The sequence below is a fragment of the Phragmites australis genome, chromosome 13 (genome assembly GCF_958298935.1).
Source record: "Phragmites australis chromosome 13, lpPhrAust1.1, whole genome shotgun sequence".
NCBI lineage: Eukaryota > Viridiplantae > Streptophyta > Magnoliopsida > Poales > Poaceae > Phragmites > Phragmites australis.
The window spans coordinates 1142698-1164110 of NC_084933.1; the positions used below are offsets into that span (position 1 = coordinate 1142698).

At 45.6% G+C, this 21413-nt stretch overlaps 1 protein-coding gene across 1 annotated transcript; it reads left to right on the forward strand.

Moving 5' to 3' along the window:
• The first annotated feature begins 16807 nt into the window (after positions 1 to 16807).
• On the forward strand, positions 16808 to 17552 carry LOC133887844 (uncharacterized). The gene is made up of 2 exons (XM_062327829.1): positions 16808 to 17068; positions 17156 to 17552. The coding sequence occupies exons 1-2, from the start codon at positions 16808 to 16810 to the stop codon at positions 17384 to 17386; spliced, it is 492 nt and encodes a 163-aa protein (XP_062183813.1). The 3' UTR covers positions 17387 to 17552.
• The last annotated feature ends 3861 nt before the right edge of the window (positions 17553 to 21413 follow it).

The following is a 21413-nucleotide window of genomic DNA, read 5'->3' on the forward strand; positions in this document are numbered from 1 at the left end:
CGTCATCAATTGCAGAGCTGGTTAAACGGTGGCAGGTTAACTTTTAGAAGTTTGATTGTGTTAGTCGTCCTAGCTCTAGAGAAGACTTAGGGAGCTGTCAGTAGATAAGAGATACATGTGAAATGCATGGACATTGGACAATGAACAATGCTTACCGTAGAGGGAAGATCACTACTATAAAATCTATTTTTTGAGATACCTAAATTTGATTTCTACAGACGGTTCGTAGGAAGAATCACCTGAGAAAGTGGCTGCGGCCCCATACGACTGAGGACCGTCTGTGAAAAGTAATTTTCACAGGCGGTTCCTTACGTAGACCGCCTGTGGAAATAGATCCATTTCCACAGGCGGTTCCTTATGTGGACCGCCTATGAAAATGGATGTATTTCCACAGGTGGTCCACATAAGAAACCGCTTGTGTAAATGGAGTATTTTCACAGGCGGTTCCTTATGTGGACCGCCTGTGGAAATGGATGTCATCCATTTCCACAGGCAGTTCACATAAGGAACCGCCTGTGGAACTTAGTTTTCACAGGCGGTTTCTTATGTCGACCACCTGTGCAAATAGTCCATAAATACTCCTTCTTCTCGACCAGCTCCATTCAAACAGACTTACTGTTTGAAACAGTAAGCATTTGCTGTGACGGCCGATTTGGAAAATAGGTGGGGAAGGTTTTGTTTTCGATTTCCTTGGAGGAGCCAAATAAGGTATGTATATCTCATCCTTAGCTTGCAATTTTTTGAAGTTTAGATTTAGATTTAAGGCTAAATTAGAGTTTCAATGTGATCTAGAGATGCTCATGGTTCTTGCCATTTAGATCATCAAATTAGCTCAAATTTGTTGCAATATTGATTTGATTATGTAGATTCACATGATTCTAGTATTATATTTTAAAAATGTAGCTAGAATGTGATGTTTTTTAGCCTTAGGAGGTTTCATCATGAATGGGGATATTTTCTCTAGATCTAGATCTAGATCTAGGGAGAGGGAGAGAGAGTAATGAATTCACATTATTTTGAGTCATAAATTTACGTTAATGTAGATTCAATTGCGTAGACATATTATAATCATAACAAGCCCGTATTTTCCTTTTAAAAAAATCTTTTTAATTCTGATTTTCAAATTAATTAATTAATGTATCTAATTTTGTGGTTGAAGTTAAAGATGGACAGAGCATGGATGTATGATGCGCCAAGACATGGAGAAATATACATCAAAGGACTCTCTGTTTTTATCGAAGCCGCAGAGAAGGACGCTTTAACTAAGAAGACAAAGGAAATATACTGTCCATGTTCTGTCTGCAAGAGCCAGAAATTGTGGGACAAATCAAGTATAATCAAATCGTACTTGATCTTGAGAGGTTTTGTTGACGATTACAAATGTTGGTTCAATCACGACGAACAATGTACAAGCAAACCAAACCAGGACATCGCTGCTGATCAAGTAGATGGTGATGATGAGGGAGCAGTCGAAGGCGACACTGATGTTATGATGGATGATGATGCCGATTTTGATCTGGATGATGATGCTGCTTTGATCTGGAGGAAATACTGCGCCACGCAGAACCGCATGTTTTAAGGGACACGAGAGGTTTAGATAATTTTGAGGCGTTAAAAAAGGCATCGAAGGAACTTTTGTATGAGGAATCGAAGGGCTGTGATAAGGAGTTTACGGTGTTGCATTCGGTGCTTGAACTTCTAAGGTTGAAGGCCAATAATGGATGGTCCGACAAGAGTTTCTCGGATCTGTTGCGTCTCTTGGCAAACATGCTTTCAAAGCCTAACTCCTTGCCCACCACCACTTATCTGGCAAAGAAGCTTATCTGCCCGTTGTCATTGGATGTGCAAAAAATACACGCATGTCTGAACCACTGTATCCTCTACCGTAAAGAGTACGAAGCCTGGGATAGATGTCTAGTGTGCAATGCTAGTCGGTACAAGAGGAATGATGATTGTGAGGACGAAGATGCTTCCGCCAACACGAAGAAGAAGAAAAGTAATGCTGGTCGTGACGAAGAAGACACTTCCTCCAACGCGGAGAAAAAGAGAAGAAGTCCTGCGATGGTGATGTGGTACCTACCGGTGATACCCCGCTTGCAGCGCCTGTACTCGAACCCTAGGGACTCTGAACTGATGCGTTGGCATTTCGATAAGCGCAAGAAGGATGGAACTAAGCTTCGACACCCCGCTGATGCTAGGCAATGGAGAAAGTTCGATGCTATGTATCCAGAGTTCGCTGAAGAACCAAGGAATGTAAGGTTCGCGTTGAGTACCGACGGAATGAATCCTTTCAGTGACATGAGCACCTCACATAGCACTTGGCCAGTGGTCCTGGCCATCTACAACCTTCCTCCATGGCTATGCATGAAGCGGAAGTACCTTATGCTGTCCATTCTTATCCAAGGACCGAAACAACCAGGCAACGATATAGATGTGTTTCTGGAACCATTGATGGAAGATATGGCGAAACTGTGGAACGAGGGGGTCCAGGTGTGGGATGAATTCCGACGACAGTACTTCATGCTGAAAGCAATGATTTTCGTTACCATCAATGATTATCCCGCCCTTTTTAACCTATCGGGACAGGTTAAAGGGAAGCAAGGATGTGCAGTGTGCTTGGATGAAACCGCGTTTGTGTACCTTCCGTACTCACAGAAGGTAGTGTACACGCGACACCGACGGTTCTTACTCAGAACTCACAGATACCGCAATATGAAGAAACATTTTGACAACACGGTTGAGGAAGATACTGGCCCGAAACCTCGCAGCAGGGCACGAGTGTTTGAAATGGTCAGTAGCATCAAGGTTGTTTTTGGGAAGCCGCCGAAGGGTAAAAAGAGGAAGAAAAGTGAGACGCCGACCAGCACACTGTGGAAGAATATGCTAATTTTCTTTAAGTATTTGCCCTACTGAAAGGACTTGGACGTCCGTCACAGCATCGATGTCATGCACGTTGAGAAGAATGTGTGTGATAGCATCATTGGCCTCTTACTGGACATACCAGACAAGACAAAGGATGGAATCAAGTCACGTAAGGACTTGGTGCATTTTGAAATTAGGCCAGAGCTACACCCTAAAGACAGACTAAATGGGAAACATTATCTTCCGCCGGCTAGCTACTCTCTGACACTTGAGGAGAAAAAGGCACTGTGCAAGTGCTTACGTGGGGTGAGAGTCCCGACTGGCTACTCATCTAACATTAAGAACCTAGTCTCGATGAAAGATTTCAAGCTAATCGGCATGAAGTCTCACGATTGTCATGTGATGATGACGCAAATGCTCCCTATTGCAATAAGGGGTATCAAGCCAAGATACATAAAAGTGGTTATCACACGGTTGTGTCACTTCTTCAACGCAATAGCTCAGAAGGTGATCGATGCTGAAAAATTGGATGCTCTACATAGTTCCTTGGTAGAGACTTTGTGCCAACTTGAGATGTGCTTCCCTCCATCCTTTTTTGATATCATGGTACCCCTCTTGGTTCACATCGTGAATGAGATAATTGCGCTGGGCCCTGTATTCTTACATCAGATATATGCGTTTGAGCGGTACATGGGCATTCTCAAGGGCTATGTACGGAATCGTGCTCACCCAGAGGGTTCCATGATCGAGGGCTACAGTACTGAGGAAGTCATTGAGTGTTGCATCGATTACATAAAGATTCTAATCCGATTGGTGTACCTGTATCTCGACATGAGGGGAGGTTGTCTGGGAGAGGGACCAAAGGAAAGAAAAGATTCATCGATCATGATTACAAAGCAGTGGAAGAAGCACATTTCACCATCTTGCAGCAGATCTAGTTAGTGGCGCCGTACGTCGAGCAACACCTAAATGAGCTCTACACAAAAAATCAAGGCTGCTCGTATGATTGGATCTTGAAAGATCACAAGAGTCGCTTCACCACATGGTTCAAGAACCAAAACCTTCCGGACGGTGAATCTCTAGATAAAAAAAATGTGAAAATGTTGGCTTGTGGCCCATCAAATTTAGTTACGTCATGCCAAGCGTATGACATTAATGGGTACACATTTTATACCAAAGCAAAAGACAAGAAGAGCACGACCCAAAACAGCGGCGTTCGAACAGAAACCTATGACACAACAGGGGAAAAGGTCACCTACTATGGGTTCGTAGAAGAAATCTGGGAACTCGACTATGGAGTGAATCTGCAGATCCCCGTCTTTTGGTGCAAATGGGTCAAACACCCAAATGGCGTGGCGGTGGATAACTACGGCTTCACAATTGTTGACCTCAGCATTGTAGGCCACAAAGATGACCCGTGGGTACTCACTGATCACGTCGCACAAGTTGTGACGAACGAAGCAGGAACTGGGTCTCCGCTCGGTCACAACGAACTGAGTCTGGGGACTTAGCCTTCAATAGCCCCGAGACCATGGAGGTGACCCAGACCATCCAAGGGCTTGCTAAGGAAGCGTCTCTAGAGCCCGACAAGGAGAATGACCTCCTTACCAAGGCCCTGGGGAACAAGGAACACCCGGGTCGCACTCGAGGTATCGGATCAAAAGTGGGCTGGAAGCATGGGTTCCCAAACGATGCGGGCCAGTACAAGACACGTAATAGATATAAGAAGACCCTAGAGGAACAGATACAAGAACAGGTTAAGGTCGAATTCATGAAGATGTGGAATGAAAAGGAGAAGGAAAGGGCGGCATTAATGCTGATAGAGCAACCAACCAGCCTAGGATTTTGGAGCAGCGTCGGGTCCACACATTTCGATAGCAAGAGATATCCTGTGGATGAAATCAAAGAGGCAAGGGAGACTTCACTGTCGAGACTGCCATTGGCCAAGCCATTCCAGGCCGTGTGTTTCACAGTCAAGATATTCCGGCCGGTTACGCCAAGGTACAAGTGGACTCGGTGCAGCCGGTTTTCATGAAGTACAAGCTTGAAATCAGCACACCTGAGGGTATTGAGATTCTCGATGAGGCTGTTGGAAACTTCATTCTGTGGCCCAGACGGGATATCATATTCAGCTGTCAGAAGTCACAATCGCCAGCGTCACACCTGTCCCAGCGCCCAGCATCTCTGCCTCAGGCACCTCTGCCCCAGAGCCAACCCACTCCACCTCAGGCACCTCAGCCCCAGAGCCAACCCACTCCGCCTCAGGCAACTCAGCCCCCGCACCAACCCTCTCCGCCTCAGGCACCGTCGCCCCCGCGCCCGGTATCTCCGCCGCAGGCAACTTCGCATCGTGCTTCACCGTCTACAACTCAGGCATCTCTGCCTCCAGCATCTCTGACTCCGGCGTCTCCACCTCCGACACATCCATCACCTGAGCATTGGAGAGTTCCTACAATGATTACCCCATATGAGAAGATTGATCTACCTGATTCGATGAAGAGGTGGCTTCTGTCCTCGTCAAAACCAAAGGCATCATCCGCTCAGGAATCTCCAGCGAAGGGCGATCTCACGAAAGAGATCGTCAAAGCATTAAGTACCTCACAGATAGATTTCGTGCCTACACTAGATGTTCTCAAAAAATATGAGCATGGCAAGCCATTTCTGCCATCATTTCAACTCCAGGAAGGTCTGTGGGAGATGAGGAAATTCCACGAATGGAACAGGTACATGAGGGCATGTCGCGCGGGGCTCTCCATAATCACTGCTTCTGTCCCCGCTATCATTTATCTAAGCGGAGACAACTACCTCATGTTAGATTTCAAGGACATGCACGCTTTGTTCCGCCTCGACAAACTTGACGTCAATCTCATAAGCGTGTGGTGCCTGTAAGTGCCAACAATCTACCCCTATGTTCATATATGTACCAATATATGCTATAGAAGCTAATGACTATTGACTTGTTTTGTAGAATGCAATTTAACGATGCGGATAAGTTGAAGAGGCATGTCGGATTCATTGATTCGCAACGAATTTCCCAGCCCAACATGGTCGTGAACATAAGAACTGATGACCCTAGGATTAAGGGGAAGAGTAAAAAGGATAAAGCACGGGTCATAAAAGAAGCAACAAAAACAAAAAGGCTCGAAATGTCAACCTACATAGGAAGGGCTATGCTAGAAATGCAGGACAAGGACTGCATCTTCGCTCCTTACAACTTTAAGTAAGTGTGATACGTTATGAATCTAACATAAGTGTTCAACTTAGTTGATCGATCAAGAATCTAACATAAGTATTCATGTAGCGATCACTGTATTTGTATAATGCTGGTGCCGAAGTCGAGCAGACTCGTGGTCCTTGACTCTGCCGATTTCCAACAAAAATCCTACCAAGATTTCATTGACGTTATACAGAGGTAAAGGAAATCCCCCATACTTAAAATTCTTATACATTATTTATGAATTGATAATTACTTGTTGGCATTCGAATAGGGCCTACAAGTGGTACGTAACGAAAGGTGGGATACACGATACGGACAAGGCGGATGCGATGACGGTCCGTACACACTTTCCGGTAATAACACAACTTCTAATTCTTGTATCCCACTATTAATGACGAAGAGTTTTATTGAACTAACGAATACGTTGCGTTTTTATTTGTAGTGCCACAAGTAAGGTTTCAATACCGTTCTTTGTGGATACTACGTTTGCCAATTTCTTAGGATAAACAGGAGGTACACAATGAACCCTGAGGACGTAAGTCATCATTGCACCTGCACATTCTTATTTGGTTATGTTTCCGTTGTCAGTAGTGTTTTAACTCTTTTAGTTGTGTTTTCAAACTAGGCAAGGATGATCCAATGTGTCAACCAAGCTCTCATCGACAAAGAAATCCAAAACGTCCAATGTGACATGTGCCGGTTTATTATGCACGAAGTAATCCACAAGAACGGTAGATTCTTTGATCGCGGAGGCGAATTAGCTAGCCATCTGAGACATTGTGTGTGGGAGAGCGACTCTTAGCTATATAGGCTTGTGATTTTGTAAATATTGTTGTACTTGTGTTAAATGTTGAAATATGTGATGCTATTCATATTGTTATTGAAACTGTGTGAAATCTGGATAGAATAAAATATATTCTAATTATTTTTTTGAAATAAATACATACCACAGGAGGTTCTCATATGGAACCGCTTGTGGAAATCTTTATATCTAAGGCGGCAGCTAATGTGGACCGCCTGTGGAAATCGATTTCCACAACTTTCACTCAGATTTCTCTTTGTGTGGTTTAGGTGATACGAAAGGAAAGAATATGCTAGTGTTCACACTGGCATCGTTATCTGATGGAGATGTCCATAGAGAGAGGGATGATTATGTCATTTTGTGTGCTTTTGTTTCTTCCACGCAATTACATGTGCCCCACTAGAGGTTTGATTGTGTAGTCTACATAGACATGGCGCACTGAGGTCTTCGTTCTAGACTTCTAGTGATGTAGTCCCTACACAACTTCCACTCGGATTTCTCTTTCTGTGGTTTAGGTGATACGAAAGGAAAGAATATGCTAGTGTTCACACTGGCATCATTATCTAATGGAGATGTCCATAGAGGGAGGGATGATTCTGTCAATCTGTGTGCTTTTGCTTCTTCCACGCAACTACGTGTGTCCCACTAGAGATTTGATTGCGTAGTCTAAATGGACATGGTGCACTGAGGTCTTCGTTCTAATGTACTCCATACACAACATCCACTCGGATTTCTCTTTCTGTGGTCTAGGTGATACGGAAGGAAAGAATATGCTAGTGTTCACACTGGCATCGTTATTTGATCGGGATGCTTGTAGAGGGAGGGATGATTATGTTATTATGTGTGCTTTTGCTTCTTCCACGCAACTACGTGTGTCCCACTAGAGATTTGATTGTGTAGTCTACATGGACATGGTGCACTGAGGTCTTTATTCTAATGTACTCCTTACACAACTTCCACTCGGATTTCTCTTTCTGTGGTTTAGGTGATACGGAAGGAAAGAATATGCTAGTGTTCACACTGACATCGTTATTTGATCAGGATGCTTGTAGAGGGAGGGATGATTATGTCATTTTGTGTGCTTTTGCTTCTTCCACGCAACTACGTGTGTCCCACTAGAGATTTGATTGCGTAGTCTACATGGACATGGTGCACTGAGGTCTTCGTTCTAGACTTCTAGTGATGTATTCCCTACACAACTTCCACTCGGATTTCTCTTTCTGTGGTTTAGGTGATACGAAAGGAAAGAATATGCTAGTGTTCACACTGGCATCGTTATCTGATGGAGATGTCCATAGAGGGAGGGATGATTATGTCATTCTGTGTGCTTTAGTTTCTTCCACGCAATTACATGTGCCCCACTAGAGGTTTGATTGTGTAGTCTATATAGACATGGCGCACTGAGGTCTTCGTTCTAGACTTCTAGTGATGTAGTCCCTACACAACTTCCACTCGGATTTCTCTTTCTGTGGTTTAGGTGATACGAAAGGAAAGAATATGCTAGTGTTCACACTGGCATCGTTATCTGATGGAGATGTCCATAGAGGGAGGGATGATTCTGTCAATCTGTGTGCTTTTGCTTCTTCCACGCAACTACGTGTGTCCCACTAGAGATTTGATTGCGTAGTCTACATGGACATGGTGCACTGAGGTCTTCGTTCTAATGTACTCCTTACACAACTTCCACTCGGATTTCTCTTTCTGTGGTTTAGGTGATACGGAAGGAAAGAATATGCTAGTGTTCACATTGGCATCGTTATTTGATCGGGATGCTTGTAGAGGGAGGGATGATTATGTCATTCTATGTGCTTTTGCTTCTTCCACGCAACTACGTGTGTCCCACTAGAGATTTGATTGCGTAGTCTACATGGACATGGTGCACTGAGGTCTTCGTTCTAATGTACTCCTTACACAACTTTTACTCGGATTTCTCTTTCTGTGGTTTAGGTGATACGGAAGGAAAGAATATGCTAGTGTTCACACTGTCATCGTTATCCGATTGGAATGCCCGTAGAGGGAGGGATGATTCTATCATTCTGTGTGCTTTTGCTTCTTTCCCGCAACTATGTGCTCCTCACTAGAGGTTCGATCGTGTAGTCTACGTGTTTGGATTAGCTAGCCACATAAAAATAGAACAATCCAAATCTTATACTCCCTCCTGTCATAAATATTTGTCGTTTTTGATTTTTTACGGTCTTCGACGTGTAACTTTGACCATTATTTTCTATTAGAATATAGTTATAATATATAATAAAAATATAATATTATGAATATTTTTTTAAGACAAATCTACACATGCGATTTTTATGTTTCTAAACTAAATATTTTGAAAACTATTATCGGTCAAAACTTTAAAACTTTGACCAAATATTGATCAAAACAATAAGTATTTATGACCGAAGGGAGTACTGCTAGATTCCAACGTGCACTACTGCACTTTAAATGGTGGTCGTTTAGTGGTGTTTCCAGAACCTTTAGGCCAACTCCATCTGAATGGGGAAAATCGATTGGCATCCCTGTTCAGACACTGTGCCGATAGGTTTGAGGATCGGTAGATGTTATGTGAGTATGTGCGGTGGTGGGAATGTACACGTGCATATGCGTGGTTTCTGGAAGAAAGAATAATGGTACGCGCGCAGAGAGGAGGTGCATAAGACCGCACGCCGACCGATACGGCAAAAGCGGTGCGCTACGGGACGTGGGGGGAAGCTTCTCAGAAATTGGCGAGGCACCATACCGCGGGCGCGGGGGCGGGGCGGGGCACACCGGGCGAGCCTTCGCCGAAACTACTCCACCACTGCCGCGCCGTTTCCTTCCTCCCGAATCCCCACCGCCACCCGGCGCCCCATATATAAACCGCCTCGCCCCCGCATTCCCAAATCAGCTGGCACACACTCATCTGTACTCAGAGTTTGGTTGGTAATTAGGCATCATTTGCACTGATTGTTGGCTAGATGGTTCTTCATCATCTCCTGAAAATACCATCAGCTGTCCCCAAGCTGAACCCCGTGGCGCAGCAAGCAATGAACCAGCAGCATACAATCCTTCATGCTGCCCACGGTTTCCACGCCGTCCATCTTTTCCACCAATTCACCCATTTTTTTGCCCATCTGTGTAAGAGGATGGGCAAGGCGAGTGCTCCGGCTCACTGAAGACATTGAAGACAGTCAAGCTCTCAGACTTTAAATAGAGCGCTTCCAGGAGGCAACCTGTATGTTTTTTTTTCTTCGCACTATATCATCATTCGGTGCCAGGTGGGAGGGCAACAAAGATTTTATTTTATTTCATATGGTGTTCTATGTTAGTTAATCTCGTTATTTTTCATTTCGGACTGTCTATTCATCTGTCGACAGTTTTTTAGCCCAATATCTGTCGAATTTTGGGTCGTCCATTTTAGATCCAACAGCCCATCGCTTCCCCTCAGTCCATCTCCGATCCCCTTAGCCCCTCCCGAGCACCCGAGCGCCCCAAGCTTATCCACTCCCCGCCGCAGCTCCACCCCGCCCCACAAGCCGCCTCCCCGCCGCCTCGCCGGTGCCGTGCCCAGCTCTGGCGCGGCTCGCCCACCTCCACCGCCCCTCTCCCTCCTCCTCTGACACCGCTTCACCTCCCCGCGCTCCCTCGCCACCACCGCCTCCCCATCCGGCTCTGACGGCGCCCCCGCTGCCAGATCCGCTGCCCTCGACCGCCACCACGACTAACCACTCCAACCTTGATGTCACCGCAGCCATCCCCGCCCAACCGTTGGTCCTCTGCCACCCACGACCGGGCCGGCGGCGTCCCTGCCATCTTGCCGCCTGCACCCGCGACTACCACCACCGACGGCCAGCGGCCTCCCCCGGAGCTCCCACTACAGCTGGAGGGCACAAAAATCCTCAACCCGAAACCCTACCCCTAACCCTAGCCATCGCCGAAGAAGACGAGCTCGCCGGAGCAGTCGCGGGGAAGAAGTCAGCGTGAATCTTTGCACGGATCGTACGGTAAGAAATTCGACAGATTTTGGCTCACTGTTTTTGTCGACAGATAAATAGCAGTTCTGTTTTCATTTTCGATGTTAGAAGTAGTAGTGGCAGGCTTGTTCTGTTGGAGTCTTGACCGAGTTGTATGGAGCATGCGCCCACGCTGCGTCGTGCGAGCGACATGCGCGTCGAGTGCGTTGTGTGCGTCGTGTGCGTGGACCCCCCCCCTCCCCCGCCAGAGCTACGGAATGGCCAGGTCACAATCTTGTATCGGTGAACAAATGGAGAAGAATAGAGTCCAGAAAAGCTGTGATTTTATGCAGCGCAAAAACTCTACTATTTTCACTGTTCATCTTCTTGCTCGATTTCGCGTGAGTTCCAGGTGATCGCGTGAGTCTCTCTGGCTGGTGCTGATCCTAGGGGTGGCAATGTCGGCCTCTTGGGCTCCGGCAAGCGCTCACTCGCAGATGCCACAGTGGCAAGGCCATGGCCGCTCACCATCATCAGTGCCGGTTCTTAAACTCCCACGTGCGAACAACGACTAAGGATCTAAGAACCAGAACTGATAGTCACTATAGGTGCCGGTTCTTTGCTGGAATCGGCACTGATGTAAATTAGTATCAGTGCCAGTTCCAGCCACGAACCGACATTGATATATCAGTGTCAGTTCTAACCACGAACCGCCACTGATATTTAGTATCAGTATCGGTTCTATCCATGAACTGTCACTGATGATTGTTACTATCATAGTTTATCTTAAAAAATTCATAACTTTTTCATACAAAGTCGGATAGAGAAAACTTTAAATGAAAATTATAGCTCTCAACGAGATCTACAACTTTGTAGTTGAAAACCTTTTAATTTGAGATAATTAAAATGCCCAAATAATCATAACAAATTTTTAGCCGACCACCATGGTCGATTGATAACTTATCTTAAAAAATTCATAAATTTTTCTTACGGAGTCGGATTGAGACAAACTTTATATGAACATTGTAGTACTCGACGAGATGTACAACTTTGTAGTTGATAACTTTTTCATTTAAGATAATTTAGATGTTCAAATAGCTATTCAAATAATCGATTAGAAGATGTCAAAAGGATTGATTTGGGTATTATACTCACGAACGAACGAGAGCTGAGATGGTTAGAGGGGTTGCACGTGCACCTGCTACGAGGTCGTGAGTTCAAGTCCTGGTTGCCGCATGCGAGCAAAAATCGCGTGACTTGCGAATGGTTGGGCTCAGTCATGTGAGCAGTGATTGGTTGGGTGCCTCTAGTCTCAAAATTATTATTATTTTTGCTTTTTTGACCCAAAAACGTTGAATCAGGGACCGACTATCAGTGCCGGTTGGAGCCACCAACTGGCACTGATAACCCTCCTATCAGTGCCCGTTGGAGCTACCAACCAACACTGATAGAGTTTTCAGTGTCGGTTACAGACTCGACACAGATAATCACTGACTACTAGTGCCGAATAATCAGTGGCGGTTCAAAATCCTCCACTGATGATGATTTTGAATAGTAACTGATGGGTGTTCTGATATAGTGACAGCACAGCGACAAAGCACCGCATCGAGGACGATGAGCACGACGAAGACACATGGGAAACAGCAGCACGCGGCAACGCAAACAGCCATCGTCCCGCCCTCCACCTCCCTACACCACGACGGCTTATGTCCGCGCCGCCGCACGCACTCCCGCCACATCTCCACCGGCAGAAACCAAGACAAAACTACAACTATATAAACATCTAACTACCTAAATTAACCACCCCGGATGTCGATCCGTCCGTTCCCCTCACTCCCCAATGACGAAAGGTGGAATTCGTCTCAAGGTGGAGTTTGTTAGATTGTGATTCGAATTCTTGCTGGGTCAGACAAGGACGCCTTCGACCCATATTCCGGAACAGTCCGTATTAGACTAGAGTCGTATGTGTCCACCCCTATAAATATATCTTGTAAGCTGTAAGGAGAGCCAAGACGCTTATTGTAATCCTTTGCATTGTACACATCCCTGATATAGTGAAGATCGTCGATTGACGTCTATGGTTTTTTCCCGTAATAGTTTTCCACGTAAAAATTATGTCTCGTGTTTGATCCTGTTTTGCTTTATTTTCTTAGGCTATCTCCAGCAGCTACCTTAAATTTTCATCCTCTAAAACACTATTGTAGCATCCCATATCACTATTACAGCATCCCTTATTTTTTCATCTTCAGCAGCTACCCTATTTTCTATCTTCTACTCCTCTTTTTCTCTCTCCGGACCCGCTGTCAGCCTATTTTCTACCTTCTACAGTACCCGCAAATCACTGTAGCAACCGGATCTTCAAAAATGCAGATTCTGCTGGAGATGGCCTTACAGCCTCTAAGTCTTTCATGAAACAGTACAGTGTACACCCAAGGGGTGCGGTTGAACTAGAACTGGTTGCATGGTTGGGGCCTAAGAAGATGTACCTTAACTCCAAGAAGGTTATATATATTGGGAGGTAGTTTTATTCACCGTAAACAAGGGAAATCACATTCGGCAGTTGTTTGAGATTCATCAGACACAGTCTGTGGCAGAATACCGGGAGCAGTTCGAACCTCTTATGCACATGATCTTGGCTCATAATCCAGCGTTTGATGCAGTGTTCTTTATCATACGGTTCATTGATGGACTTCGTGATGATATTCGAGCTGCTATCATGCTTCATCGCCCCAAGGACTTGGATACAACGTGCTCGCTGGCCACGCTGCAAGAGAGTGTGTCGGTGTCCACGAAGCCGCGTCTGGACCGCGCCGGGTTTCCACCATCTTCGGCACGACCACCAGTACGTACGCCTATCTCTGCCACCTGCATCTCTGACACGATCAACAGGGGAGAGCCCAGTGACTGATAAGCGCGGTCTGGAGTGAACCCGTGAGCCAGAACGACGCTCAACAGACGACAAGTTGTCAGCATTACGAGCATATCGTCGAGCTAGAGGCTTGTGCTTCAAGTGCGGTGAACGTTGGAATTCTCAACATCAGTGTGACACTCAAGTTCAGCTGCATGTCGTGGAAGAATTGTTGGCACTGCTGCAGACCCCTCTGACACTACAATTGCAGATGAGTCTGATGAAGACACCCTGATGACCATATCAAAAATTGCCATCCAAGGAGTAGAAGGCCCACGCACGGTGCGCCTATGGGGCATGATAGAAGATGAAGAAGTTCTTATTCTAGTGGATTCCGGAAGTTCTCATAATTTCATCACTCATCACTTAGCAACCCAATTGACGCATCCTCGGACTGCTATTCTCCCTAATTCAGTGAAGATTGCAGATGTCGGCATGTGAACGGTGGGTTCAGGGTCATTCTTTTATCACTAACTTCAGAATTCTCTCTCTAGCATGCTATGATATTGTGTTGGGCATGGAATGGTTAGAAGATCATGATCCTATGGTTACTGAATGGAAGAGTAAAAGGCTATCCTTCCTGCATCGAGGGTCCATGATATCTCTGCAAGGCATTCAACCAAATTTACTCAAGTGTTCAGAGTTATCTGGGGATAAGCTTCACAAATTACTGCAGAACAATGCAGTTCAACATTTGGTCCATTTGAGTGAAACTACACTGGAAAGCTCAACTCCACGGCCAATTCCAGATTGCATTCAAGCTGTCCTTCAGAAGTATACGGTGGTCTTTGACGAGCCTAAGCAATTACCTCCTCACCATGATTGGGATCATCATATTCCTTTGATTGCCGGTGCTAAACCTGTGCGAGTAAGACCCTACTGCTATACTCCAGCTCAGAAATCTGAAATTGAACAGCAAGTGGCTGAAATGTTGCAATCTGGTTTAATCCGCCCAAGCTCTAGCCCCTATTCTTCTCCGGTTCTCTTGGTTAAGAAGAAAGATGGATCATGGCGGTTTTGTGTGGATTTCGGTCATTTGAACGCAATCACTGTTAAGAACAAATATCCACTACCCATTATTGATGAACTTCTTGATGAGTTGTCCGGTGCCCGATGGTTCACTAACTTGGATCTTCGTGCGGGATATCATCAGTTCTGCCTGGATGAAAATGATGAACACAAGACCGCATTCCAGACTCACCACGGGCACTTTGAATTCCGCGTAATGCCATTTGGTCTCTGCAACGCCCCTGCAACGTTTCAGCAGGCCATGAATGATATTCTCCAGCCTTTACTCAGAGTTTGTGTCTTGGTCTTCTTGGATGATATCTTGATCTATAGTTCCTTTCTTGAGTAGCATGCGCAAATCTGGATCAAGTACTCAACATCCTTCTCACACACGGTCTCAAAGCAAAGATGTCCAAGTGCTCCTTCGCTCTCCAACAGATCTCATACCTGGGTCATATCATCTCAGAAGCTGGGGTCTCCCCGGGAGACAAAATCACTGAGGTACGCGACTGGCCACCTCCTACAAATGTGAAGGAATTGCGTAGTTTTCTGGGCTTAGCCGGGTACGTCAAGGATTACGGTCTTATTAGCAAGCCTCTCACGGATCTTATGAAGAAAAAGGCTATTTTCGTTTGGTCTACACTGGAATCAGCCGCTTTCAATGAATTGAAGTCTCGATTGACCAATGCTCCAGTCCTAACTCTGCCGGACTTCAACAAACATTTTGTCATCGAAACTGATGCCAGTGATCGAGGCATCGGCGCTGTGCTAATGAAGGACAACCACCCCATCTCATATCTCAGCAAAGCTCTGTCAGTACGACATCAAGGTCTAGTCACTTATGAAAAAGAATGTCTGGCTCTTCTCATGGCGGTCGATCATTGGCGGCCATACCTTCAACATGCTGAGTTTACCATTCGCACCGACCACAAGAGTCTCATCCATTTGTCGGAGCAGTGCTTGCACACGCCAATGCAGCAAAAAGCTTTCACCAAGCTGCTGGGCCTGAATTTCACAATCCAATACAAGCAAGGCTGTTTCAATAAGGTTGCCGATGCATTGTCCCATCGACCATCTACTGCTCCAGCAAGCTTCTACGCTCTTTCTGTCAGTCTACCAGCTTGGTTAGATGCACTACAACAGAGTTACCAAACTGATGAACACACAAAGAGCATTCTAACCACACTTTCCCTGCCAAATGGTTCTTATCCGGACTTCACTCTGAAGGATGGGATTCTGAGACACAAGGGACGCGTTTGGGTCGGTGCTGATACTACAGTACAGCAACATATTATTGCCGCTCTCCACAACAGTGCCTTCGGAGGACATTCCGGTTTCTATGCCACTTATCACCGGATCAAGCGCCTCTTTTCCTGGCCAGGTATGAAAGCTCATGTTCAGAATTATGTTCAGCAATGCAGTGTGTGCCAGCAGGCGAAGACTGAACGAATTGCTCCTCCGGGCCTCCTTCAACCGCTCAACATTCCTGATCGTGCATGGACAGTGATCCAGTTGGACTTCGTGGAGGGTTTGCCCAGGTCAGTTAATCACGACACCATTCTTGTGGTCGTTGATCGCTTTTCTAAATATGCACATTTCGCGGCTCTTACCCACCCTTTCACTGCATTGCAAGTCGCCAAGGTGTACATCAACAACATATTCAAGCTTCACGGCCTTCCTCAGGCGATTGTGTCGGACCGTGACTGCATATTCACCAGCGCTCTTTGGCAGGAGTTGTTCAAGTTGTCTCACACTCAATTGCGTTTGAGCTCATCGTATCACCCCCAGATGGACGGGCAAACAGAGCGGATTAACCAGTGTTTGGAATCCTACCTACGCTGTGCAGTCCATGCTTGTCCACACAACTGGTATCATTGGCTGGCGCACGCGGAGTATTAGTACAATACCTCCTATCATACAGCACTCAAGATGACTCCGAAGTGCTCTACGGTCACAAACCACGTGATCTCGGCATCATTAAGTTGGAGGAAGCTATTGTACCAGACTTGGTGACTTGGCTGAAAGAACGAGAGGTGATGAACGATCTGCTTCGACAACACTTGGAACGCACCTAGCTTCGGATGAAACATCAGGCTGATAAGCATCGCACAGAGCGCGTTTTTGCAGTTGGTGACCTCGTCTACCTCAAGCTTCAGCCCTACATTCAGTCCTCGGTGGCTCATCGTCCTCACCACAAGTTTTCTTTTCGTTACTATGGACCTTATCCAGTTCTAGAACGCGTGGGAGCCGTGGCTTACAAGTTGAAGCTTCCGGAGGGCGCTCTCATTCATCTTGTGGTCCATGTGTCACAATTGAAGAAAGCAATTGGACCCAACACTCCTGTAAGTACTGTTCTTCCTCTGCCCCCTGCAGTTCTTCAGCAGCCCAAGGTCCCAGAACGTTTCCTTGATCACAAGTTGATCAAACAGGGAGCTGTGACCATTCCATGGATTATAGTTCAATGGCAAGGTCTCGCTCTGAACATGGCTACTTGGGAGGACAAGAAGATGCTACGCCGCCGCTTTCCTGATTTGCCGGCTTGGGGGCAAGCCGTGTTTGAAGGCGGGGGGAATGTCACACCTGCAGGCAGCACAAGGGCGCGAGAGCTGAAGGAGTCGCAGGAGAATGACATGGCAACTGGGGCCCAGACGTCAGTATGAAATGTGTGCGTGAGACAACTGTAAGAGATAGGCAATTGTGATTTGGCTGCGGATAGCGGGTGTTATAAGCTGGTCCCAGTCTGTAACGAAGAACCAGACTTGAACTGGCTGATGAACGGCGATGGCACGCTCTCGACGTGGGGAACACGTTGTTCCTCATCTATCCCCTCTCTCTGCTCTGTGATTGCGTTCATGCGTGTCCAAGTTCCTAACAAAATGAAGCAGGCAAACACACGTACATCATGTTTCGCGTCTATTTTACTTTTTCATATAATGTGATTGATCTAGGTCAGCAACACGACGACAACACCCTACCAGTTTCCCAACATCTTGTATCTCCACTCTTCTACTTATTACGATATGTGATTGATATACGCTGGCAAAGCGACATCCGACCAGTTTACCAACATTTTATCTCTTACTCACTCTGTTCTTTTTTATTTGTCGTTAAGCCTAGGGCACAAGTAATAAGAACCCCCCCCCCCCCCAACAATCGACTTTGTTTGTTTAACCCCTAAGACAAAAACTGATTTGATTTACTACCCCAACTATACATCTATGGTCAATTCACCCCCTACTGAAACCATCTTTTTTGTTTATCCTCGTACAGGTTGTGTTTTAAGCTCAAAATTTGTTGGATGATAGAAGACACCAAATCACATGTTACAAAAAAGAAATATAATTTTTGTGATTACTTTCATAGGTTATTTATAATTAATTCAGCATCAGTTACAAGGGTATACCAACACGACAGCCTTATCCCCCCTCATAGCAGATCGGGTATACTAGCGCTATCTTCTCTATAACCTAATTCGTGTAAGATTTCACCTCCCCCGTCGTCCACCGTCCTATCGGAGGCCCGGCAGATGAACACCGTCTAATTCTTCTCCCCTCGTCTGCTTCGTCTAGAGTATTCAGCGTCTTCTCCCGATTCTTCGACTCAGAACTTAGACCGTGCTTTTTTGGGCTGGCTCAAGCACGACATGGAACAATCCAGCCCAAACACGGCACGAGCACAGATGAGCCGGACCGGCTCTTGATATGAGGCATGATGGGTGGCCCATCCCGGCACGAAAAATAGGCTGCGTCTGGACCGGCTTGGCACGAAAAAGGCCCGAGGCACCAAAAAGACATGGTGGCCCAGCAGTCAGCGAGCTCGTCGGCGGAGAGACGGCGATGTGGCTGCGGTTGGCAAGGGTACCAGGAGCATCAGCGTGGCATGGCGAATCCATCTGAGTTGGTCGCGGCAGCATGCAGTGGCTTTGTGCAGTGTGGTCACCGGCCGCGAGGAAGATGAAGCTCGGCTCCGGCTCCATGGCGGCCATGGCGTCCTCACGGCAGCAGCAGGGCTGCAGGCTGGGGATGGGGAACGGCAACGCGCCTAGGCTGCAGGAGCAGATCCGGCCGTGGGGCTCGACGGAACCTGCAGCAGCGCATCGGGTTTGAGCTCGGTCACGGCGACTCCGGCGACGGCGCTCGGTCGCAGAGGAGGAAGAAGGGCGAAGAAAGCTTAACTCCGGCGGGGGCTTCGGTGGTGGAGAGGGGGAACTGGTGGAGGAGCAATAGACGAAGCTCCTCCGAGATTCAGGCGGCAGGGCAAGCTTGGAGGAGGCTGGGCACCGCGGTTGCAGAGGCGGCGGCCCTGTGCAGCAGAGAGATGTGCTCGGCTAGGCTATGCTCTGGTCCAAAAGCTAGGGAAAATGGGAAGGGAGGAGGAGCAGGAGCTCTGGGCGCCTATGGGTGGATCTTGCACCGGGAAGGAGGGGGGAAGCAGTGCTGCTGCTGCGTGGTGGTGCTCCGCAATGGTGGCTGTTGCTGCTCCTGTTGAAGGGAGAGAGCAGGGGGCTCCGAAGGGAAGAGATAAGGCCGGCCGGGCTCCTCCAGGGCAGAGGAAAGGAGCACGGTAAAGGTTGGAGTGGGTGGTGTGCAGAAATTCGTTGACCCCTTGGCGTACAGGTTGGACCTAGCTGGAGCGACTCAGGCCAGTCTGAGAGTTTTTTTATTTTTATATTTTTTTATTAAAAATTTAAATAAATAGATTTCTTGTGAAAAAAATTACAAAACCCTTTATAACCAAGCTCACAGTAGCTACAGTACGTGAACAGTAATGTCGGTGAACAGTACTCTGAAGTTTAATTTCACTTCCATCTTCTCTATTCAAATGTTCTGTTACTCAAAAAATTCTAAAATTTTTTATACGTGCTTTATAATTCATGTGCAACCCATTTTAATTGAATTCACCTAAAAATCTTATGTAAAATTTAAACTAAAATTCTCTAAAAAAATGTTACTTTTATAACTTGTAGCAATTGTTAGGGTATCAAATAAATTTCTAAAAATCTGGTAAAATTCATTAATATTCTTCTTATGTGATGTGATAATTTCTAAAATTATTTTTAGCACGCTGATTTCTCTGATTTCTCTCTGGTTCTAGCAAGATGTCACGAACCGGAAGATCCAGGCTGTCCAGATCGAGCTTGACGACCTGTTCCATGTACCAATTCTCCACCTCTGCAAAATCCAATTTATCTTCTTTTTCTTGAGCGAATGTGCATAGGTGCTTAATATGTGATTTTTAGTGCGAAATGGTTTTTGTTGTTTTTTGCTAGTGCATGCATAGTCTTAGTCAGTTTATTTCTTCCCCCCCCCCCCCCGGTTAAACTTGGTTTCAGCACTAAGGATTAAATTTTCCAACTTTCTCCAGGCAGGATATGTAGGAGAGGATGTAGAATCTATATTATACAAGTTACTCACGGTATGCATTTTGACTCGTTTACATGCCAACGCAACAAGTTGAAATGTGAGTTGTCTTAATATCTTGCCTTTGAGAGTGAGTTTTTTCTGTTCTATTTTGACATTTACTAGGTGGCAGATTTTAATGGGCAATGCAAAAAAAAAAAAAAAGCAGGGGTCTATTTTTCTAGAAGGAATATACATTGGGTGTTAGAGAATAGAATTAAAATGTTGGGGTGTTAGATATAACTAAGCATGCACTGGATATCAACCTCCCGTATAACTAAACATAGATGTGCTAGTGGTTCTTGGTACCACTGCATCGTATGCATACTCTGTTTGTGCACTCCTATACGGAGCATTCACTGGATATCAAACTCCCGTATATTTTGAGACAAGTGCAATGATAATTACATTTGTGTTGTTCGGGAAATATCTTGAGGTGCTTGCAAAAAAGAATACATCAGATGCTATTAAGAAGCTGGTAGAACTGGTCCCTGCTACTGCTATTTTGCTTCTCAAAGACAAAGGTCTCTAGTACAATTTTATTCCTTGCCATATATACAATTACACAATATTCAGAAATTTGCAGATTATGTGAGTACACTCCTTTTTCTATATGATATCCGACATTTGCTTTGTCAGTAGATATCAATGTCTCTGCTGACCATGTAGTTTTCATAATGTAACTTGAAATCTCAAAGCATTGTTTACGAATTACGATCTGTTTGCTGCTTCCCGTAGTTGAAATGATGCACATGTGACACTGTTTATATGCCAATTTTATGTATAGACGAAGTTGATAAGATCACAAAGAAGGTATGGTACATGTGCCTTTGGCTTGGATTTTCCCTCTTGGTGTGAACATTAATCAGTTTATGATCCAACATGCAGGCTGAGGCTGAGGGTGAAAATGCTAAGAAGGCACGGTAAAGCGTTGCAGGATAAGCATGAACCTCAGTATGACCTACTTGCATCATGATGGAACAGGTAAATATTCTGTACATATTTTACAGACCAACTATGATTTCAAATTTACAATAAAACTATAAGAACATATTTATGAACTTGTAAGATCAACATGCATGTGTGTTTTGCCCTCCTTTTCATGGTAAGTAACCAAGCAACCACAATTTCAAAGTAAAAAAGACTGAACCCTTCCACATCTCATTCAGTGAACAGGCAGACAACTTTTTCAGATTCATAAATTTGTATTGGGAGGTAACAATGTAAATGTGTAGAGTGATTGAGTGAAACAAAACAGGATTCTATAATTATTTTAGTTTAGCAAGGA

Excerpts from the sequence above, each read along its gene's own strand:
- LOC133887844 (XM_062327829.1), top strand. The coding sequence starts at position 16,808 with ATGAAACATCAGGCTGATAAGCATCGCACAGAGCGCGTTTTTGCAGTT. Across the intron at positions 17,069-17,155 it reads CAATTGGACCCAACACTCCT|GGAGCTGTGACCATTCCATG; the intron begins GTAAGTACTGTT and ends TTGATCAAACAG.